This window comes from Lolium rigidum, chromosome 1 (genome assembly GCF_022539505.1).
Source record: "Lolium rigidum isolate FL_2022 chromosome 1, APGP_CSIRO_Lrig_0.1, whole genome shotgun sequence".
Taxonomy (NCBI): Eukaryota; Viridiplantae; Streptophyta; class Magnoliopsida; order Poales; family Poaceae; genus Lolium; species Lolium rigidum.
In genome coordinates, this window is record NC_061508.1 from 70,472,280 (window position 1) to 70,496,383 (window position 24,104).

A 24,104-nucleotide genomic window follows, 5' to 3' on the forward strand; every position below is an offset into this window, starting at 1 on the left:
GCTTGAGGTGCAGCATGCGCTCCTCCTCCCCCCGAAGCGCGGCCTGGCGCGTGGCCTCCTCCTGCCGGCGCGCTATGGCGGGGAACATCCACGCGTCGGTGTCCTCCTTGGCCTTCTTGGCCTCCTTCTCCAGCGCGGAGGCGCGCAGCACCTCGGCGAGGTGCGGCCATTTGGCCAGCTCCTTGAGGTCATTGACCTCGAGGGACGCCGCGAGCGCGGCGCGCAGCTCAGGGTCGTCGTCCTCCTCAGGCTGGGCATGTGGCTGCTCTGCCGCGGGCTCGTCGATGTACAGGCCGCCGGGGCGGCGGCCGGCCCTCCTCGCTGGCGTGCAAGGCTCCGCGCGTGGCCTCGCCGTCGCCGAGCGAGAGGCGAAGTACGCTCCGGTGCGCATCGTTCTCCACCTAGAACCAAAGGTCCCAGTAGGGACTCTTTAGGTCGTAGGCGAGGTCCTCCTGGAAGTCCGATGGGAGCTGCGCGCGCCGCCGGTGGCCGGGATCGGGGGCACCGGAACTCGATCTGGGCTCAGGTGCCAGCCGTGGGGGAGGTGCACGTCGCCCCACGGCATTGGGGCACCGGCCTCCTAGAAGATCTGCGCCACCACAATGGTGACGTAGATCCAATCGCGCATCGGCGCTGGCGGCCCCATATCGAAAGCCGCCGGCGGGACTTGCCGGCTGCTGCCGGCCTCGTGGTCGTTCGCGCTCGGCTCGAACGCGCGCTTCGGGGCCATGGCGGTGGAAGCTCGAGCGAGCGTGCGTGGGGAGTGGGAGGGGAAATGTGTAGTAGCGCAGGTGCGCAAAAGCGCACCTTTACTTTTTTGATTTTTGATTTTTTATATTCCGTAAATTGTAAAATATTCCGATTTTATTTTTTTGCATGTCACTCAAACACAACAAATATAATAGGGGGAAAACATTTTGGAATTTTTTTCGCAATTTAAAATTTCAATTTATTTTAAAATTCAAAATAAAATTTTGAAATATATAGGGAGCAGAATTACTTATTCTACACCCGGGTCTATTGCATCAAACCTGGTTCAGCGCACCGGCTCGTCCGCGAACGGTCCCACCACAAGCAATGTAATTTTCATTTTTCTTTCTATATTGCCGGTTTATTTTTCCACCGCTATTGTTAGCCCACGGTCAGATCAAGGTAATCGTGCACGGCCGGCGGTTTTGGAAATTGGGCGAGCGAACGCAGTGGCGATTGCGGCTGCCGGCGAGCTGCGGGCTGCGAGCGGCTATAGCTGGGAATAGAGGCCGGCGGTTCGTGGCAAGCGGGTGACCTCGCTGGCGGCCTGTGCGCCGTGCGGCTCAGCGCGGGTGGCCTCGTCTCGGCCGCAGCGGGCGCCGCCTTAGGGATTTGCAGGGGCGAGTGGCGTGGTTTGGGCAGGGCGGCGGGTGGACTCGGCGGTGTACGGCGTGAGTGGATTCGTGCGAGAAGAGCGATTCTTTTTTTTCTCTGCCGGTGTGCTTCTACTGCTACCACGGTATGAGGAATCCTCTAGCAAAATCACTCCTCTTTGCACGATTTGTTTTTCAATTTTGTCGGACAATTTCCTGGAGCAGGATTCTATCGGAAGGAGTGCAGACCAAGCCGGGAACCAACGCGGGCGGCTGGAGAACCAACGCCTCGTATGTCGCTGGGGCCTCATCGCCGGCTGGAATCGAGTATGGACACCTCACCTCGATCTCAATCTTCATGAGCACCCACTGTTCCTGACCTCCACTAGTCGCTGAAATCAACCATCGCCTGTGTACACGAGTTTCCCCAAACCTGCAGTTCCCGTCTAAATTCCATGACCTCTAGATGTCCCCCCCCAAATCTCTGCGCACTCACATTGCAGCTCAGCACGTAATTTATTGGTTTAGTTTTTATTAGCCAAATATTTATGGAGGTGCGAATTCGAGTTTGATTTATTTCAATTGCATAGAGCTGGACTACTACTGATCCTCACACCGAGCCTGTCAGACTTTGCTGCATTTTTTTGTTTAGCCTGCACTCAAACCTGGAGTAATCTTGTATGGAATTTTTTTGATTGCTGATTCAGGTTATTGGTTTTTATTTTTCTGAAACATAAACGAGATAATAATGTGCTATTTTGGTGCGTACTCATGGAATTGTAGCTTCGTAGATGCGAATGTGCTATTTTTTTGCAGACTATGCAACAGACTTGGAGACGAAGAGAAATAATCTAGAGGTAATTTTGCGCTGATAAAAAAATGTCAGTGTTTGTGTTCATGTTGTAGCTAGGCTGTTGTCGCCTAAGGTGAGCTCAAGTCTAAATCATGCGATTTTTTTAGTTCAGGAATTTTTGCGATATTTAATTTAGGTTTCGGTGTTCTAATATTGATAATTGATAGGGTGGATTAGAACTCGCAAGTTATAATGATTCGAGGACTGCCATAACTACAATTGTGAGTGATCATGTGTAGGTAGATTCAGTTGCAAGACTTCATGTTCATATCCTCCTTGGCCACCGGAGTAATGACCTAGAGCCCTGCTCCAGCGCTCCTCGCCACTAGCACTGCTCCGGCCACCCCCACTATTTTCTTCGTCGCTGGCGTCCGATGAGCCCCGCATCCCTTCATCGTCGACACAAATAAATCCCTCCATCAGCTACTTGGTGGGCTTAGACGGCAAGGTTTGCCGCTGTTGTTATTCACTTATATCATCAGAATTTTTGGTTGAAACCATACTCAGTTTAGGTAGATTTGTGTAGCTATTATTAGTCTACAGCCTCTGGTACTCACTTCATAAGGTAAATTAGCTGATTTAGAATTTTTTTTTACAACGACCTCAAAAGCTCGTTTTTACATGATGCCGGTCAACAGTATCTCACAGCGTCGAAGTTTCAAACAGGTTTAATAAAAAAATACTGAAATTTATGGCAAATTGTGTTGTGAATCATGTTATTGCTGCTCAAACTAATGTTCATACTTGATTTGAGTTGACCATCTTTTGGTTAAAACCACAATCCTTTTATGTTCCATATTTTCGCAATTGGTACCATCAATTAGGGCTCCTTAATTACTAATGGTTGTGCTTTCAGCCACATTTTTCTGGATATTTTGTTATTTGTGGCATCAGAGCTGTGCCGTAATAATTGTTTGTGATTTAAATAATCCCAACTGTGGTGAGAGGCTGTTTCGGAGATGTAATTTCCATTGTTTCATCATGTAGCTGCGCTGGTGTGCTTCTTTACTGATTTCAGTGGTATGCAACCCTTGATTGGCGCTGGCTGCTCCTTAATTTCCCCCCGGTATTCTTCAGCACCGCCCTATTTCTACTAATTTGGATGAGTAAATGCCAGTCTTTTCTTTCCCATTGTTCATCATTTCTGGTTTGCAATTGTTCAGTTTTACTCGCCATAATATTATTGTAAAAAATGAAGCTTGTGATAGTTTTCTCTTTTGCATTCTTTCTTAGTTGTTGGCTGCAATGGCATCTCCAATCTAGTGCTAGTGGGCGTGCTAGGTTCTATGCGAAAATACGTAATTAAAATATGAATTGTTATTATGAAATGCGTACTGGTTTTGAATTCAAATCCAGCGTGGTTATTTAAATGAATGTAGTCATATTTTCATATGATGTAGGAGCTCTGATGTAGGATTTGTAATTATTTCTTTGCGTCACTTTACTTGTATAATTTACAGCTCCCCTATTTACATTCTCGTGCGTTTGACGAGGCGCCAAATCACCATAGACATGGCACTGAAATGTTGGCACATCAGCAGGAGAGCCTCCAGCTGTTGTTTGATGGAGTCGAGGTACTTGTGCTCTTTTTCCATACCTCACCTTCAACATTTTTTCACACTCGTAGACTTGAGGGCATTGATTTCTTCTTACCCTTGTTGAACATGTCGACAACATAGCTGAAAACTTTTCTTTTAAGTTTGTCCCTGCCTTGCATAGCTTTCTCATATAAACTAAAAAATACATTTTTTTTGTCATACAAACCGTGTAAGTATGTTAGGTATATTTACCAGCAAAGCTGGATATTTTTTTAGTACCTAGAACTATCAGAAATGCTTAACTGGCAGTTCATGTGTAATGCCAATTTATCACCGACATAACTAGCTAATTGTGCAATGCTTCTGTTTGTGAATAACATTAGGCGACCCGGCTACATATATTTAAACAACAAATATAAATATATTAATATCATCCTTGTTTTCAGTAACCCATAGCCATTCACTTTTTTTGCACGCAGTGTGATGTTTGTGTCAAGAAGACCACCACCAAGATTAGTAGGCGAAAGGAGAACCAGTACAGAGCTGAAGATCTCTCCTACCTCATCTTCCATGATTTGAACGATATAAGGCCTTCACCTGAAGTTCAGGCCCATGTTATCCCATCTGTAAAAATTGCTTTGAAGTTCCACTTGTGCATCCTCTCCCAAAAAACAAAGTTGCACTTCTGTATATAGCCAAATATTTCTATTCTAGTGCCCACGTACATGTAATGTTTTTGCTTATGAATGTGTCTTTTTAATTTTTATTGGTGTCGTCCAACCAAACATATCCTGAAATGTCTGTGGTGCTTGAATGATGCATGACTTGTATGCTACCTTCTGTAATTCAACATGTTATGTCCACTGTGTACCATTTTTTTTATGTGGTCTGTCCTTTATGTGTAACAACATATTATCTTTGAAAAGTTCTGTGTTTCGTGTCAGATATCATATTTCATATGTTGGTCATTTTTAGCACACTTATCTCTACCTAGCAGATTAAAAATATTCTAGACACCGAAAATTTATTTGAAACTGAAGGCTCCTACTGGCAGAAGTGGTAACGGATGGAGACTGCTGCTTCCACGAAATTTCGTTTTCTGAAAACAATTTAGGGTGTGGTGATGAAGGGCCATTGGTTTTCCTTGCATGAGAAGAGGACTTCTGAATGCACCAAAGTAAAATTTTCAGGTGAAGTTCGAGGAGAGGAAGCACCCAGTAAATCTTTAGTGTGGGTATGGAACTGACTTTTGAGCCCTCGTCCTGTATTTTCGTGACCTGTACAAACTCTGGCCAAGCAATAATAATTAGCTTAGTGGTAACCAGAAGTATATGCGTCAATGCATACGTTTGATCGGCATATATGTCCTGAAACTTTGAGCTTTATTCAAAAGATATGTCAATTTGTAAAATAGTCCCTGTTTTCTTCACTTGGTAGACGTCACATGGACAAACCTATATATCATGTTTTCTCTAATTGCATGTTTTCCTCACATGTTACTGGCCTCTTGGAATCACACAAACACCCCATCATGACTCATGAGTATCTGCGATTTTCTTCTCATGAATCTTAGAGAGAACTCTTGAAATAAACTCGCAAAACCTAAGCATACTGGTTAGGTTCTTAGGATCATTTAGGATCCAGAAAATTTCACAATAATTATGCTGAATGTGCAAAGAACTACAAAACTTTACGGCCACACTTCCCACAAGATCTGGTGCACAACTTTTCCCCATCACGCCGATTATTGGTGCCACTCCATCTTCAGTTCTAGAATCCTATGTGTTGGTCTTTGCTTGGGCATTAAAAATTATTGCTGAATGGTCATCTTGATCACCATCGACTGGCTAATGACGCACCGGCATCTCATCAGCAGGAGTTTCTTCTAGCTGCAGTTTAAGTTCCTTGAAGACGGTTATTGTTCTTTCATAGGCTACGGTCGATCTGTTTCCTGCTCGAATAGCTGCATAAGCTTCTCCAAGCATCTTGGAATAGGCTACTGTTGGGTTCTCAATGGCCATTGATCCAGTTGAGCAGGCATCGCCCGAAGTTCCGTTGCCATGGCTTGGAGTGAGGAAGGATGTAGGCGTAGGCGCAGGCACAACAATGTTTTTTAGAGAATCTGATGTGTCACCAGGTGCTCGCCGGCCGGAGCTTGGAGATGAGTCCATGATAGAATCCTGCAATTCATTTTCCACCAGAACATAAGATTGTTGGCCATAAAGGTTCATCTACACTGTCTCATAAGAAATGTACCATGGTTAAATTCTTTTTATATATAAATATAGTTGCCATCATGGAGAAATCACCAGATTCATGTTGTTGCTTTACATAATAAAACATTTACTACTTTGGACACCTCGTTTACTAGCCTGTGAGGCCCAGTCATATTCCACATGCCAAATCAAACGAAGGAGTAGAAACACACTTGGACCGATATTATATGGTAGTGCTTATTGAGTTTAGGAACTAGCGCCATTTCAGAAAATCAACATTGTATAGTAAGTAGCAAGAGTGCAAGACCCACCAAATCTCTCTGAAAATGATCAGCGGGCTATGATTATTCCTCTTATCTGAACCTCATAGACTAGTTCCCCTACTTGTATCCTGGCTCTACTAACTTTACCTAAAGGCAGTCTGTGCAACATAAAAGATAGGAATTACAACGGCAGACTCGTTATTACAATTACAGATAACATAAGGGAAACAAAACAAAATTAATGACTCCATGAACAGGGTATTTGCATGAATCATGAGAACAGGAAATTCAATCATCAGATGGCATTGTTTCACATAGTCACTTTTTAAAACAAGAGGTAGTGCAGGGTACTTGAATATGTCATGTGCTAATTAACACATGTCCAGATTGTATCAAAGAAAACCCAAAAAGATAGTTGAAGTGTGATATGAGATGCAAATTAGATCAGTGCAAACTTTACCTCCGTTTGAAAATATTGCCCAAAATTGATTTCAGATTATCATCGCGGCGCGTGGCGTTTCCGGTACCTGTGTCGTCGGCAACGGTTATGCGCTCGGAGGTGTATCGCCGGTGTCTCGGCGTTGGCAGCCGGTCCGATCGCCGGTGTCGAGAGAGGTGATTTAAGGTGAGAGGGGAACAGGGGAGACGTGAGGGTTCGCGTAGTTTCTTCAGTGGCCTCCGAGATAACCACCAGGATACGCACGATCCGCAGTTGTCGCGCATGGAGTTGATTAGGGGAGGTTGCAGCGCAGGGGATGGGGCCGGCGTCGCGGTGGGGATGATGGATGCGGCGCGGGGGGCGATGGGAGGTGGCGCGCCGGAGCTACGGCAGGCGCGGCCGCGCGGTGGCAAAGCTCGATTGTGATGCCCAGATGCGATTTTCAGTTTGCTACCGTAAGGAGATGATACTCTTTTCTTTACCTCACGTGCAAAAGCTCCAAGCGTCATAAAAAAAGGCTGGAAGCTTTTGCACGTGAGGTAAAGAAAAGAGTATCATCTCCTTACGGTAGCAAACTGAAAAGAAAAGACTGGAAGCTCGATCGTAAGTTATGACGCTTTTGCTTTTACGGTAGCAAAAAAGGCTCCAAGCGTCATGCCCTATGCGGTTGCGGGGCTGATCGCTTGTAACTTACGATCGTACGCCGTACGCGCTATTTTTTTACGTCGCCTGGTGCGCTCGTGGGAGCGAGCCGCTCGTCGTAGATCGGCCCGGGTGCAGAATAATATTCTGCTCCCAGGGAGTCAAATAGCGCATCCCTATATATATATGGGAAATAGTGGGATACCCTGGTGTATAGCTACGCACCCTCATCCAACCATCCATCATCTCTATAGGCCATTTCCCACCGTAGATATAAAGTAACGGCGTTAGGCATCCTTTTCTATCTCTCTCCCCTGATCTGAGACTGAACCCACCTCACGCGCTCCTTTTTTCCCCATCCCAATCGACCCAACCACATAGCACACCCATACACCATCCTCATCCAAGCGACCAGAGCTTCATCCCGGACGACGGTGCGCCGCGCCGCCCGGCCCCAAACCCACCCCGCCAACACTCCCAGGCCGCATACCTTATCCCGGCGCCGCCTCCTTCTACCGAGGCGCCTGATTTCCCGCCGAGCCAGCTGCTCCGAAGTCCAAACGCGATGGAAGAAAGCTCCGATGTAGGCTCCTACAGTCGTTGCCCTGGGCTTCCGCGCTGGAGGCGGATGAGATCAGGCCAGCATGGATCGCCACGCTCCGCCTCCTTCCCTGCGGCAGACCGCATCGAGCACCTCTTGGATCTTCAGTTCAAAAAAATCTCCGTATTTGGTCAACACCCACTTCTTCCTCCGGAGATCCTCCTGCTCTTTCTTCCTCCGCCCCCGCCCATCCCAACCACCAGCGGAACCCTCTCCTCCCCTCCCACACCAACCACCGGCGGATGCCCTCCCCTTCGACGCCAACCACCGGAGACCGTCCCCGGCCTCCCGTGCGCGCGGACTGCAGCGCCCCCTGCCCTCCCATGGCATGGATGGTGCGGACGCCCTCCAGCATGCCGCCACCGGCGCATAGCCCGTGCTGCATCCGCCGCCGCACCACGGCTACCCCGCACGCCATCTGCGCCTCTGTACGCCCGTCCGACCCCTCGCCTCGCGGAGCCGCCCCTTCAGCGACTCGTAGGCTGAGAACTTATCCCCAACTTGGGCAGCGCGCGTCAGCGCAGGGCACACGCCGCCGCCGCTCTCCGCGTACGCGGCCTAGATGACACCGCGCAAGATAGTGCAGGCGCGTGGTGGAGGTGGGCTGCTCCGGTGGCGCGATTTGGAGGTGGGGGCACTCCGCCTGAATCCCGCTAGCCCCACTTTTTCCCACACCTCCGTCGGCCTGTATCCGCGCACTGTTGGCCCGCCACACCGCATCCTGCGCGTCACCGGCCTGGCGTCGCGCGCATCACCTACCCCGCATCCTGTCCCCTTCCTATGCTCCCTCCCTCCACTGAAGTGACATGTAGGATGCGGCCTGGGAGCCCCCGTCGAGGTCCCTTCTACAACCGTTGTTTCCGCCCGGCCGGACCGGACCGGCAACGAGCGGCGGCAGCGGTTCTGCGTGGGAATCTCTCGATTCTGTCTGATTTCAGCACGATTCTGATTTGATTATTAATTTTGTTATGTACCTTTTGTCCGATTCATTTTGCTTGAGACTACAGATTTTTCATGGCCGGGTTTCATGGGCAATCTGCAGGTTTTTTATTGTTTGGTGGAAATATGAAGAACATGAAACAAATTCATTGACGTTGATACCAAGCGGAATGCCTTGAGTGATTTCTGGTTTCTTCGTTTTCTGTAGTAACAATTCCAAAGATCTTGTCCCTTGCTTCAGTGTCTTTGTGTGTCAAATCTCTTATGATTTTTTCTTCAAGCAATGTTCTTCTCGTTCTTGATGCTTGGTTGCTGCAAAATAAAAAGCTATGTGCCCTAATCCAAAGAATTTCTGCACCTGAATGAAACTTCTGTTGAGCACCAAATAATTTCTTGCACCTGATTTTGCAACTCGTTTGTGTTTAATTTGTTTACAAAAACCGATGAAAAGAATTTATGCGCAGCAGCGCAGGTCACTCGTTCCAACTTGCAAGATACTCCTGGAGGTTATCTCAATCTCCTATATTATCTCCACAGTTTCTTGCTACTATATCAAGTCCTGCATCAAACCATCCGAGCCGTTCCAGTTGTGCTTTGTGAGCAATCGGTAACTAGGAATTTTCACTCTATTCTATCACATTTGTTACAGATAAAGATTTACCTATGCACAATTTCAGTTCGTTTACCACATGCAAAAGCTGTTCTGTTTGTGAGATCAAGATGCGGTGGTCCGGAAGGGGTTGGATTATGGATTACAGAAGGGGTTGGATTATGGATCAAGATGCGCCATTCCAGTTCGTTTAATGCATCCGGAAGCAATTCTTTTTTTTTTCCTTTTTCTTCAATCTTTTTGTATTTCATTATTTTATTTTGATGAAGTTTTTTCCGGTGATAATTTATTCGATCAGTGACACTGAACAAACATGGATGAACCTCCTAATTTGTCTTTGAATCTTGAATGGATCTGTTAGCAGAAAAAAATGGATCTTGGAAAAGTGAATCTTCCATAGACCTGGGGACGGGCACGCGGCGATGCTGCGCCTTCTGACTACCGAATGTGGAGGGCTCCACCTAGCCAGCTAGTGCTGTTTTGAAATTTCTTTCGTTTGAATGTAAGGGACACAAGACGGGAAAGGCCAACGGAGAATAACGGCAACGCTAATCACAAAATATCATCGGACGGTCCTAAGCCTATGCACACCTATCACCCTAGGTAGAAAATCCGCGTCGATATATATATATATATATATACACGTAATGACATAAAAAAATCCAAAATCTTTTTCCCAAGTTCTAGTTGTTATGTTTACGTGATCTGCAAAATTCCAAATTCAAAGATTGTTTGGTGTGAGAGATATAAAAATGAGAAGTTGATTGAGAGGGAGAAAAATAAAGCCAGCACAAATCTTGATGCAAAATAGACGGTACGGATACGGGTGAGCGCTGAGGACCTGCTCTAAAAGTCCACTCTCGAGTGGAAGTGAGAATAGGGACAGTCCGTCTCCCAGTCCACAATTAATAGGACTAGCGGCGCCGACATATGACCCCTGGGATACGAGAAGGCAGACGTGGGAGGACTCCGCATGCCATCTGCGGCCATGCAAACATGACCCAGATTTGGATTAGCTTTACATCGTTTCAGACACAGCGGCCATCCGCTTTTAGGATGCCATCGCGAACGTTGTCCGCGATTTTGTCCAGCTCGGAATAGGTCGCCGCGAGTTGGAGATGGTCTAAGAGCCTTTTGTATACCTACCGCGCGCTGCCTACAAATTTAAGCTCTGCATGCCAACGGCCATAGCCACTTAAGCAAGCAAGAAAGCACAACCACCTACGGGATGGTGAACTGGGTTCAGGTGCTAAGGGAACACGGGCAGGCCCGCCTGGCCAAGATCGCCGGCCTCCGGCAGCACGCCGTCGCCATCCAAGACCAAGATGACGCCGCTGCCGCCGGCACCGTCATCAACTTCTGGCTTCCCAAGCACCACAAGAAAAGGCACACCAAGGAGGGACCAGGCGGGAAGAACAGGAAGCAGAACAGGCACGCCGTGGTGCTGGTGCACGGCTTCGCCGGCGACGGCATCATGACGTGGTGGCCTCAGGTCAACGCCCTCGCCAGAATCAGCCACGTCGACGTCTACGTCCCGGATCTCATCCACTTCGGCGGCTCCACGTCGCCGTCGCCGGACCGTTCCGCCACGTTCCAGGCGCGGTGCCTCGCCGCGGCGCTGCAGAAGCTCGGAGTGGTCGAGCGGTGCACCGTCGTCGGGTTCAGCTACGGCGGTCTCGTGGCGTTCGAGATGGCGGCTGCGTTCCCAGAGCTCGTTAGATCCATCGTCGTGTCCGGCGCCGTCCCGGCATACACGGCCGCCATGAACGACGCCCTACTCGAGAGGTTCGGCGTCGGATCGCTCACCGAGCTCATGCTGCCGGATTCGGTCGGAGGTGTCATGGTGCTCTTCTCCACCGCCTTCTACAAGAAACCCTGGCTTCCCCGCCGTCTACTCAGCGACTTCCTCGAGGTAATTACTACTTCTTATGTTTCTTACTGTCTTACTGAACATAATTGAGACTATCATACTCCTACATGTTATGCGTTTGTGCAGTTGATGTGTAACAATCGGGAGGAGAAAGCGGGGATGCTACAAGATACGATTATCAGGGACAAAGAAGCACCGGCCTCCCATGTTTTTCAGCAGGTTGTATACCCATAGCTCAGAATTAATCAACATTTTCTTGTCCGCCCGCACCTACTTAACTTGACTTTGTAGTGATATTCAGATAGAACTCGGCAATAAAACAGTTCATATCGAATTGAAGTTTATGTATAGCATACTATGTGAACTTGCAAACTTTTTGCAAAAAGAATAAATACAACGGAGAGCTCTATAAACTAGATGTGCTAACATGTGAAATAAGACATCGGTCGTAAGGGGGTGGCATGTGGGCAAAACCCTTGATGCAGCCCCTATCTCCCATCTCCCCTATACACCCGACCGCCATCGAAGGAAGCCCGCTCAACAAACGGCGGTGGCGGTTTCTCACCCCCTCTCTCTGCGGGAACCTCCGGCCTAGCGTGGTGTGCTGGTCTAGATAGTGCCGCGCTCGGCGAAGCTCGAAAGCCAGGATGGAACCCTAGAAGTTTTTGCTAGCACCGCAGCCACGATTTGATCTAGGAAGTGGCGACTATAGCCATGACAAGGGGGTCAAAGGTGGAAAATTCCGGACATGGCGTGGTAGTGACACGGGGTACATATGGGCCTTGAGTTGAGGTTGTTGATTTTGGGGAACCTTGTCGCAGCCCGGGTGTTAAGTACCACTAACTTTCCGAACCACTTTCTTATCTTGGAAATTCAATGGCACATCAAAACTTCCATTTTCTGGTAAATTCCATAAAGTGCAGAATAAACTTTCCAAAAATCTAGTCTCCACTTCTAGAAATAAAAAGAATCAAATATTTAAAAGTTTTGAACATTTGAAAAATTATAGATTTCAAGAATTTGACCTTATTAAGAGTTTTAAATCTTAACAAATTTCAAACTTTGAAAATTAAAATTTAGAATCTAAAAATCTACAAACGAAGCAAACCAGTCGTCCTGTCCTTATATTTAACAAGAGAGAAAAGTTGTCATGTTCTGCATGGGAAATGAGCATGCATGCCACGCAGGTGACCTGTTGAGGCCTTGCTCAACGTAAGGGGTGTAAACATAATAGTGCTCGCCGTTCCTTTTATTAGAACCTGGCTACAATGGCATCCACCTCCTTAATAGGGCCCATTATGTTGCAAAAGTTGCTAGTCCCATTTTTCTGGCTTTAGAGGGTGTGTAAGTACCTGCACTTGAACAAGGGCGGGCACGGAGTACCTTACATGCACTCAGGGACGCTAGGGAAAAATCTTGTTGGTGTCTGCTTAATTTTTTCCTAATTCAATGTCATCTTATACAAAATAGGGGTGCTTGGTACTAATTAGTGAATAGTTCACCAACAATTACGAGGGTCAGCTGAACCCAATGCCACTATGACAGCTCCGTCCCTGCATGCACTACATGAAGCAAAAAAGATCAGCGCGGAGTACTATCACATGCAGCGATATGCATGTGCTCAAAATATGCTCATTAATTTACTTCGCCCTACACTAACGAATCATTTGGTACTCGTAAGGAGCCCAATAAATCTAGAGGGGTTATGAATTTTATAACCACATCATCTCTCCCCTCTCATCTCGTTGATATGTCGAATCATAAACTACATTATGTGGTTTGATAGGACCATATACAAGTATTTGTGCATTGAATAAAGAAATTTGATGCTCTCTCTCCTACGGAGATCACGTGTGGGTGTAGGCAAAAGTGAAGCTTGGATTATTACATTATAGAATGCCAAACATAGATCTCTCTCTTGCCTTTTCTACGGTTCTCACAAACGGTCATAGTTTTTTCATTTAAATTATTATCTTCGTACATAGTATCATCTTGTGTAGTGTTAGTGAGTTCTCCTTGCAAATTCTACAAAATGAACATTTATGCTTACAAAGGCTTGTCTTAATATGTAGAGAATACTTCTTTTATGGGGAGAGAACGATAACTTCTTCACCATCGAGGGAGCCAAAAGTCTCAAAGAGTAAGCATGCGGATAACTACATGGATATGTATGAAGCTACTCCCTCCGTCCCTGTTCACATGGTTCAGTTTGAAAAAAAACATTTGTCCCACAATAGCTCTCTTCTAAGGCCTGCATGCAATTAATTAGGAGTAGTAACCCTCTCTAATTACACTCCATTTCCCCTCTGTTATTTTATTAGCTCACTAGAAACAGCTTGATTCATGCGGTTGGGGTGGGAATCTAAACAAGCTTGCATGCGGGGCTGGCTGCATGTGGATGGGAAACACCACTAACCTATGCATGCGTCTCTAATAACTCGGTAATGGCAGCTGATTGGGGCTAATTAGAGGAGTTGCTTCTCCTAAGTAAATGCATGCAGCGCTTGAGAGAGTTTTTAGTGTCCAATGAAAAAACGTCTTGGTCCTGATGCAAAACGATTTAAGCTCTATGAACCGAGACGGAGGGAATACCATAATCTATTTTTATTTTAGATGCTGATTAATTTTGGGGCAACCTATCCTATTTTGTAGAGAGCTTGGAGAGAAGGCGACTCTACGAAACATAAGGAAGGCAGGCCATTTAGCCCACATAGAGAGGCCATGTGTTTACAACCGCTGTCTGAAGGAGTTTATGGCTCATGTCAACACCATGTGATCCTCTTGGGAAAAATGTGTGCACGCATGCATTTTTTCTACATACCAACTTCTGGTTGTTGTGTTTTTATTGTAGATTTTTTATGTCCTTCAGATCAGCTGCATACTAGTAAAATGAGTGAACGGCTAGCTATGATTTTGAAAGCCATCCCGAAATAGTGGTACTATATGTATTTAGCCTTGCAGCGGCAAAGACACTTGTTTAATTATAATTATGGATCCACATTCTGTGATCTTTTGATAAGAATACCGCTAGCTTAAGAACCTATAAAAACCACACCACTATGAATTTTTGTAAACAACCATAGTTCACACGGCGATATGGGCTCTCTTTACTGTGATTTGACATGCATTATTTGTCTTTTTAGCATACAAGTCACTTTATTTATACATTATTTCCATAAGTATATTGTGATATGAAAAGAGTACCTACAACGGCATGTGTAGTGTGTTCCTCCATAGTCCAATTCAAGTATTTGATAACTTAACATTCATGCATTCTATCACTAGGTTTCGATCTAGAGGTTGAATTACCACTCATACCCCCTCATTACCTTGATCGATCCTCGGGTCTTGGGTACCTGACAAGACTTTAGATCGGGGAAAGAGATGATAAACAATGACAAAATCCTATTGAAACTCAACACAATATTTCCATGTTAGAAAATGCACATAAACGCTGTGAGGCTTCACCCAAGCCTGCAGCCCGTGAGGACTACTCACTCATAACACGATCAAAGATCATAAACATTGAAAAGATGGATTCAATATAAATATCAAATAGTCTTACCATATCACCAATTGCGGAGTTTGAGATTACAAGTAGACGGACTATGACTATGGAGGTGGAGACATGGATGAGGAGATGGTGATGGCAATGGCTCGGCGATGGATCTTCTCCTCAGATGTGATGTGGTGTTGGCAATTGCGACTCTCCTGCGGCGTCTGGGTCGAATTATATAGGGGTCCCTTCACGGAAGTTGCTAGGGTTGAGTTGGCTGAGGCGATGGTACCCGATAGTATGACCAACTACCTGTAAACCAGTCTCCCAACTACACTATGAGACTGGTAAGAAAGAAACTGTATCAACAACAAACCTTAACCTTCCGCATTTCACTTGAGCTAGATGATGAAGAACTTGACCGCATCAATATGGAACGTCTTTATTTATTGTGCTTACTTGATGAAGTCTTGCGGATTGCTCCCCCATAGTCCACTATGGGAGAGCTTCTTTTTCGGGCTATCTTAGCGTACCCATGATCACTATTTGGATGGAAAGTTCTATCTTCATATATCTTCTTCAGTGCACACCATTTCTTCTTTCTTCATATTGTTGATATCTTCAAGATGCACATGATATCTCACTCTTTCTTCTTCAAGACATACTTGTCACTTGATCTTCTTCATTTGCTTCTTCTTGCAACCTTGAAGCCAATATATGGTTCAAATATTTTCTATGAAATAAACCTATAAGTGGAACTCAATGAAAACACTACTCCATAGGGATTGTCATTAATTACCAAAACGACACATGGGGCTCCATGTACTTTCAACAGTGCTCAACTGCTCGTAGCAGCAACACTCTAACCACAATTGAAGAGAACACCCGTACTACAATTCTACAAACGAGATCCTCCAAAAGCAATGCCTCCCAGAAGAAACAATGCACAAGCGTTATCGTCGCTCAATCGAAGATCTTGGGTTTTCACCCTCGAGAAAGTCCGAGTTTCTAAACAATGCCTTCATGCCATTGCCAAGTACAACCAATGAAGGCTAGACCTTGAGTTTTCACCATGGAAGAGTGGCTCAAGTCGCCAAATTACCAAGACTGCTGCTGCAAGTCGCCAAATACCTGACACATAGAGCATGTGCCTCATTGTCTTCATTGCAACCAATACCGTCTCCACCATTACCAACTTACGATCTTAGCCACCATGATTTTCTCCACCTCTGCCAGTTTTTTGGAAATATATATTGAGACATGTTCAATGGCACCAACAAGAAGGCGACTTCATGGCTCGCCCAAATGAAAGCACTATGGCTAAAGATAGGGCCGTGCACGACCGCATCAATTCCACTCTAGGTATCCAATAGCGTCCTGTGCCAAACGGGGTCTCTCTTCGTGAGGAAGACCGAAACTTATCGGTGGCCGTAGTCGAGGAGGCATGAAGCAGATCGACGTCTTGGGTGCTCAAAGAATAGCAGCGTCAGATCACCTTTACTCTTTGACACAGACAAGCATGCCCCCACTACGCCATCCGCTTGTCCAAGTGCTGCAGGGCAGCTGCACATGCAGCCGCACTAGTGCACTGCCCCTATAGCCAACGCCACTTGCCATCGAATGGGAGGCCGTATGGGACGCCGCTATCTCCCGTCGACCGCGTTGCAACCCCAGCAAGATCAACCGCACGGCAACAGGGCAACGCCACCGCGTACAACACCAAAAAGACACGATGCACGGGCGAAAATGCCACGCTGGGCCTTGGACGCACTACCGCTACTAGCAGCCGCCGCCACCTGCTGCACCGCTCCGCCCACCACCAAACCGTCGGTGCCGCATCACGGACAACCGCTACAAGATAGGAGTCGTGATGCGTCTCGCATCCATCGCGAGATCACTCCGCGCCACCTTCGAAGGCCGGGGCCACCCACCGCGGCGATGGCAGCGATGGAGGGGCGCCACGGAAAGAGACCTGAACGGCGGTACAATTGCTTTCCCTCTTGTTGCCCAAGGCGAGCAATGTGGGCTCAGTTTCTTTTGGTAGTCATTTTGCTTTTTTATATATGCCACATAACCTGTATTATAATTCTACGCACGGGAGCAGGTAACTATTCCACTCGCCCATAGGACCAATGCAAGTCTTAAGTAATTTAGTTGGTGTATCCACTCCCTCCGTTAATAAATATAAGATGTTTTATTTTATAGATTCATCCATTTGGACTGCCACTACCTAACTGCAGCAGAGGCCGCCCGCCGCTGATTTCGGGGAGCGCCACGTGCTGCAAGCCAGCGACTCTGCTGCAAAGGGCGGTCACCGGAGCTACAAGCCTCCAACGCCAGAGCTGTAAAGGGCGTCCGACTGTGCTGCAAAGGCTGCCCACCGAAGCTGCGAACTAGGGATGGCGGTGCTGCAAGGCCTGCTCACGGGAGCTGCAAACAAAGACGGCGGTGCTTCAAAGACTGCCTGTCGGAGCTGCGAACAAGGAACGACATTGCTGCAAAACCTGCTCGCCGGAGCTGCAAACAAAGATGGTGGTGCTTCAATGGCTACCCGCCAGAGCTGCGAATGAGGGATGGCGGTGTTGCAAAGCCTGCTCGCCGGAGCTGCGAACGAAGGCGGCGGTGCTACCAAGCGTGCTCGCCGGAGCTGCAAGGATCACCGCCGTGGGCACCTTGTCCGACGCCGACGAATGCTGCAGGGGGTGCCGCCGTGGGCACCTTCTACGATGCTGGTGACTGCTGCAACAGGTGCCGTCGTGGGCACCTTCTCCAACGTCGGCGAATGCTGCAAGGAGCGCCGCGGTGGGCACCTTGTACGACGTCGGCAACTGATGGAAGGGGCGCCACGGGAGACTTGTTCGGCGCCAGTGACTGCTACAAGGGGCGCCACTTGGAGCGTGACTTCTCCGAAGCCGGCGACTGCTTAAGGGCTCTAACTATAGATGACGATTATTTTCTTCACTTTTTGGGGCGTTCGATTGCGTTAGCTTTGGAGGGATATGTGGGAGAGAAAAGTGGTGGTTTAGAGGGACACGTACGTGTTGATCGGGGGAGCCGGAGGTTCAGAGCTTTCCAGCCTCCGGAGGATTATCAACACCGGACGAACGCTAAGAGCATCTCGAGTCGCCCTCCCCATACGGCGTCCGGCGCATCCCATATAGGGACCGTGTAGGGGGTGCGACACAAAATTAGAAATGGGGCATGCCGGCGCCCAGCCGTGCACCCCAAACTACGCCCCTAATCATATATATATTTTTTAAATTTAAACATCAAATAAACCGTGATAATTTATTACAAGTTAAATAAATGTTGGAGATAATTCAACAAGTTCAACATAGCACACAAATAATTCAACTAGTCGCCGCCTTTGATAGTCCACAAATGCTCCACCAGATCATCTTGATGTTGGTGACGAGTGTTGGAGCCTCGGACTTCTTGACGCCTGGCGAGTAAAGCAGCAAATGCGGGAGGCACATTGTCATAAACATCTGCAAGAGGACCCATCCGTTCATATGGTTCAGTGTCAAACCCTGGAAATCCCCTCTTGCTCTTGATGATCATGTTGTGCAGTATGGCACAACATGTTATGACCTCCCGCATCTGCTCCTTGGACCATGTAAGAGTAGGGTATCAGACAATGGCAAAGCGAGCTTGCAGTACACCAAATACCCTCTCCACATCCTTTCTGGCACGCCTCCTGCATTTGATCAAACTAAGCTTTCTTCCCTCCAGGTACAGGGTTCGAGATTGTCTTCACAAATGTTGACCATCTTGCATCGATGTCATATGCAAGATAGTAGTCCTTGTCATACTAGTGGCCATTAATCTCAAACTGCACCGGAGGGGCATTACCTTCGACAAGCTTCTGGAACACATCATAGCACTGCAGCACATTGATATCATTGTGTGATCCTGCCATGCATGACGAAGAACGCATGCAAAATCCATAGGTCCTTGTCAGCCACTGCCTCAAGCACCACACTGCATGCACTCTTGTGTCCCTTATACATGCCCTGGTGTGCAAATGGATAGTTCTTCCATGCCCAGTGCATATAGTCGATGTTGCCAAGCATCCCAGGAAAACCTCTCTATGCATTTTGTGCCAATATTCGAGCTGTGTCTGCCGCATTGGGTGTGCGCAGATAGGTCTCTCCAAACACCGCCACAATTCCCCTGCAGAATCTGTACATGCAATCAATGACTGTGGACTCTGCCATGCGCAAATAGTCATCATGCCTATCACCTGCAATTCTATAGGCAAGCATCCGAAGAGCCAATGTGCATTTCTGAATAGTCACGGAACCAAGCTCACCGACGGCGTCTCTCTTCAACTTGAAGTAGTCGATCTCCCTCAAATTCTCTACTATCTTCAGAAAGAGCTTCCTACTCATCCGGAAACGACGACGGAATACGGTGTCATCGTGCAATGGATCATCAGCGAAGTAATCGACATAGAGCATGCAGTAGCCTTCCATCCTCTGCCTAGGCTTGCTCTTGAGGCAATGCGGAGCCACCAATGACCGGCTTGTCCTCGGCGATCATGGCCAAGAGGGAGACGAGGATCGCCAGATGCTCGTCGTCTCCATCGGCGTCCCTGGTCGCAGCCGCGATAGAGAGCTCCTCGTCCATGAGCGCGGCCATGACGTCCTCGTCGTCCGAGTCCATCGCCTTGGCAAATGGCTGAACACCTCACGTGCAAGGTGGGAGCGTGGTGGAGACGGGGGTAGCGGCGGTGGCGGGAGCTGGTGAACGGCGATGGTGGGAAGGGCCGACGAGGTGGCGGTGGTTTGCGGCGGAGCATACACGGCGGCGGATGGGTACTACCGGTGGCAATGGTCCGTCTCGGAGAGGGGTGGTTGTGGCGGCAACAGTGGTCGCGGGGCGAGAAGGGGGAAATGCTTGGGTGTTTCTGGATCTAGTCGCCGACAGGGCTAGCCCGCGGCATTTTCTCGCCCCGCCGGCGCCACCGCTAGACCCCCATGTAGATTGGGTTCAGCCTAGGGGTGCTGAGTGAAGAATTGGACCGCGTCGGAGGAAAAACAAATTTGGAGCCTGCGGTTGAATGCCTATTTCTACGCCGGGCCTCTAAAATAGCTATTAGGTGTCTTTGGAGAGGGCGAGTAGAGATGCTCTAAGGTCAGCCGGCTGATGGCTCGCGCGGATCAGAGATGCACGAAAATCATGGTGGTCAGCTACTTTATATGATTCACTGCCGCTGCATGCAGATGGTCTCGATTTTTTTTAAAAAACTAGTAAGATGCCCGTGCTATGCTAGGGAAACACAAGAAAGAATAAATGATAAGTATGCAAGGAGAATAGTTGCAACGGCACTTTCCAACATCATAATCAATTAGTTATCTCATTCTAGTCAAGCATCAATTGGTGATCACATTGTTATTCTTTCCAATTGCCGAGACATGACTCGCTAGGACCGAATGAATGTATGTTGTGATAAATTGCCCACGTGCTCGAAATGTGTATAGCCCTGACCTCATGTTGGTATATCTATTATCAAGGCTTATGCCAACGAAAAATGCCCATTGAAGAACCTAATGTTATCTCGAAAATGTTTCGCGTCAGCATCTAAGCTCGACCAGAGCCTCCGGAGTGCGCTCGACCAGAGCCTCCGGAGTTCTGGGGGAGGCTCGGAGAGCGTCAACCTAATCTTTCCATCCTGGCAACAAAAGGACTTTGGCTCATACTCAAACCTTTTTGCGCCACAATGGTTGCAATCTGCCACCGGCTTCAACATGTGTGTGCTATCAGGGATATTTGAGTAAACATTTTCTAAAGGATCGAGGACATTAGAACCGATAACGGAGGCATCTGCTAGGTCCAGTGGCTCTAACACCTCACGGTTGTCCCCACCTGTTTGTATCGTTACCATGAGTAATATTTTTCACATGGAAAAGTGTTTACGTACTGTAACAGAATATGCTCGTTATTTATTATCTTAACATGTTAGAATTTACCTTCCCCGACAAACAAGTAGTACTTCTCATCCATGTCCTCTTCGGGGATTCTGTCCTCATGCATGTCATCCTTGAGAAAGTTATCTAGACCATCTATCATTTTTTTGAGCAAGTAAATCACATAACACATCTTAGACTGAAAAAATTCAGTACATGTGACTGTAAACTATACCATCTGTTCCAATGGTGAATGGTGGCATGGATGGGTTGACCACCAGTGAAGCACCCGGCTTGGGTATTATGTCCTCATCCATCACATCGTCAAGGAGGGTTCCCAGAGCATATGTATGTGGATGAGTAAGTTAATAGGTGAAGACTCTTGAAAGAGAACAACACAAACACAGAAAGGAGTTTAGCTACCATTTTCAACAGCAGAAGTTGGTATGCTTGATGATGAGATGGCCAACGCTGAAGCACTGGGCTCGGCGATGCTGTCGACATCTACAATAGGGATCATTTCTTGGGAACCTGTATTTGGCTAAGCTAGTAAGTACAATGGAGAGGGTTAATCCAGATGTGTACTTTACTACCATTTAAAACTGTTGATGCCGGTATGCTACATAATGGATTGATCAAGGGTGAAGCACCTAACTCAGGGCATTGCATTGCGATGGATTCGGCACATGGAGTGGCTCTCCTAGCAGTGTAATTTTCCTTTTCACGATTCAACAATGCCTGCCTCTGCTCCGGTGGTAAACTCTGTCGCCGCGCTCTTCGGCGTGCATTCTTTTCTTGCCTTTCTTCAAGTGTTAAACTTTGCATACGACTCCTTCGGCGTCTCTTCCCTGGCCTCGGGCGTTAAACTTTGCCTGCGAATTCTATCACGTTTCTTCCTGGCTTTCCTTTGCTCTGGTGTAAGGCTAGCATAGCGTGCAGAATCATAGGAGCGCTTTTTTCCTAAAATAATTGAATGATAAGGAGTTTTTCTGATTAATAAAAACCTATTAATATACAGAAATATCCTTCAAGGTATATACGGTTATAATACATTACTCTTTGAGCTTTCTCCTTGATCCAACGTGGCAATTGATGTCAGAGTACGGATAGCAGGAAATCTTGTAGCTAATTGGCTTGGTACATGTTCACCTTATGAGGACGGACCACTTCGGTTTGTGGTGTTAGATGGCTCATGTATGGACAAGCCTGTTCAAATACATAGCATACCGCTCAGACACAATTATTTTGCTTTGTCATGTTCATGCAACACTGTTACAAATATTCCAGCATGGACAATGAAAGCTTAACTTTTCAAGAATTATAACAATTTATTGTTCTGTATAGTTTCAAGGGAAAGGACCTTGATTTCCTTCAGCAGAGCAATCTATTGGATGCCACGGCATTGTCGAAACGACCTGCTACTGAAACACCTTTTTTAGTCATTCTTCATGCCCATACTTGATATGCCTGAAGAAACTTTTTGTAGTGGTTCAGCACTGCAGCAACGAAACCTCAAGGTTCTTCTAATCAGAATTACGAAATCTGAAATATCTACAATATTGACCAAACGTAATCATATTAATATTGTAGTGGTTGAGTTCCAAAAAATTGGGCAGTCGCACATTACTTCACTCATGACTACAAGGGCATAGTTCTATCAGACTAGTCATAGTGTGAAGTAACATTGAGCTTTTCCCATGCACATGTTACTACTCTATGTTACTACCTCCATAGTGGTTACTAACATCAAAATAGTATCAGAGCAAGTATAATAAGTCATAATCAGCTGGCTATAGGGATTAAAATAGTATATTATTGCTTAGTTGGAGGAGAGAGAGAGGAGGAGAGAGGACAGTGGGCTCTTATGCAAGAGTCAGCTCTAGCACGTGCTCTTAGGCACTTTGTGAGAGTGAAAGGTAGGTCATACATTGATAAAGTACTACATTTTTATAGCTCATTATTGTATATGTTGGATCTAAGTTGGCTATAGATAACATGGTACTTGGTTTATAGCCAACAGCTGGCTACACTATTGGAATTGCTCTCATAGACATATTCATTAATTAGCTTGTACCCTCATTCTATCTTGGGCATAGAGGAGAATAGAGGAGAAAAGTTTGTAGACTCATTGTATCTTGGGCATAGAGGAGAATAGCTTGTAGACAAATTTTCTTATGTCCCGATGAATCGATGATGGGGAGCGACGATCACGGCAGGGGCCAAGTTTCCAAGCTCTCACATGACGGTGAGTGAGAGCTGCCTCCGCGGTCTCGGCGAGCAATTGCGCCAGCAGGGGGCAGGGTCTCCACACGATTCTGATTGCTTCAAGCGAATACGGCGACTGAGACGTGCCGATGCGTGAGGGGAGGAAATAAATTAATGAGAAAGAGGGAGTGAGAGGTGTTGAAATATTGGGCCTACACTTAATGGCCCATACTAGATTTCAGATTTTCCCTATAAATCTCAAAGCCCACTTAGTGGCAGCCTTGTGAGTTTGAGCCCAAGTTTGTGGCAGCTCACTAGGGAGTGGCAAGAGGTGGGAAGTTTAGTCCCACATGGAAAGTTGGGAGGAAGTTAGACCACCTTATAAGGTGGGTTGTTCCACCACTAGTAAGTGAGTGAGAAAATGAGTGCTACACGCGCGCGCTCCTCCTCCTCCTCGCTCGCTCGTCTCGACTCGACTCGACTCGTCACGTCACGTCACGACGCGCGCCGCGCTCGTGGTGAGTGGATTGAGCCTCGAGCCGAGAGTTTCTTACTTTTTGCAGCTCAGGAAAACGAACAGAGTCCTAGACGGACGCGTCGCAGTTAGTCGGTTCGGGTCGCTCCCGGATCGTGGGCTATCTGTAACCGACTCGAAACGTTCGTGCGACGTGGGTGTGGCCCACGTTGCCTAGGGTTTCCCGAGCCTATATAATCTCCTGCCCGGCTATCGCATAATCACATCTAATACACGAGTTAGGGTTTCCACCTCTCTCTGCTTGCGCCGCCATCGTAGCCTTGGCGAACGGGAGAGCAGGTCTCCGGAACCACTCGTCCTTGCGATCCTGTACGGGAGAGGGCGAATTAGGTTTTTGGGAAGCGCTCTGCGCGACCGCTCAAGCTCTTCATCACGGGTCGCCTTCCGTTCAAGTCGGGCGGTGCTGCCTACCGCCGTCTTCAACGCCGTCTACTACGACCCGTCGTCCCCGTCATCAACAACGTTGTCATCAACAATGTTACTCGCTGCAACATCGTCTCGCTATACCTTCACCGCCACCTCCACCGGATCGGTACGTGCGACATATCTCGATCCGTTTAGCGATGGATGTTGTACTCGTTTGCTCTGCTACTGTTCATGTTGATCACCGCATCTAGTATGTTCGAGTTTCACATGTTAGTAGTT

General features: G+C 47.3%; 1 protein-coding gene and 1 long non-coding RNA gene across 6 annotated transcripts; both read left to right on the top strand.

The window, feature by feature from the left end:
- Positions 1-1,366: 1,366 nt before the first annotated feature.
- On the top strand, positions 1,367-4,579 carry LOC124675347. 5 transcript variants are annotated; one of them, XR_006993249.1, is made up of 6 exons: positions 1,367-1,489; positions 1,569-2,200; positions 2,436-2,644; positions 3,184-3,302; positions 3,657-3,770; positions 4,214-4,579. It is a non-coding gene; the product is annotated as an uncharacterized LOC124675347 (long non-coding RNA). The 5 variants fall into 5 exon arrangements; XR_006993251.1 differs by having other exon boundaries at positions 3,184-3,262; XR_006993253.1 differs by having other exon boundaries at positions 2,436-2,626.
- Positions 4,580-10,672: 6,093 nt separating this feature from the next.
- On the top strand, positions 10,673-17,158 carry LOC124646860. Its single transcript, XM_047186908.1, has 3 exons — positions 10,673-11,356; positions 11,441-11,533; positions 17,051-17,158. Exons 1-3 carry the CDS (start codon positions 10,673-10,675, stop codon positions 17,156-17,158), a joined length of 885 nt encoding a protein of 294 aa, XP_047042864.1.
- Positions 17,159-24,104: the final 6,946 nt, after the last annotated feature.

Coding starts and splice junctions, on each gene's coding strand:
- LOC124646860 (XM_047186908.1), top strand. CDS start 10,673: ATGGTGAACTGGGTTCAGGTGCTAAGGGAACACGGGCAGGCCCGCCTG. Junction 11,357..11,440: donor TACTCAGCGACTTCCTCGAG/GTAATTACTACT, acceptor GCGTTTGTGCAG/TTGATGTGTAACAATCGGGA. Junction 11,534..17,050: donor CCTCCCATGTTTTTCAGCAG/GTTGTATACCCA, acceptor ACCTAACTGCAG/CAGAGGCCGCCCGCCGCTGA.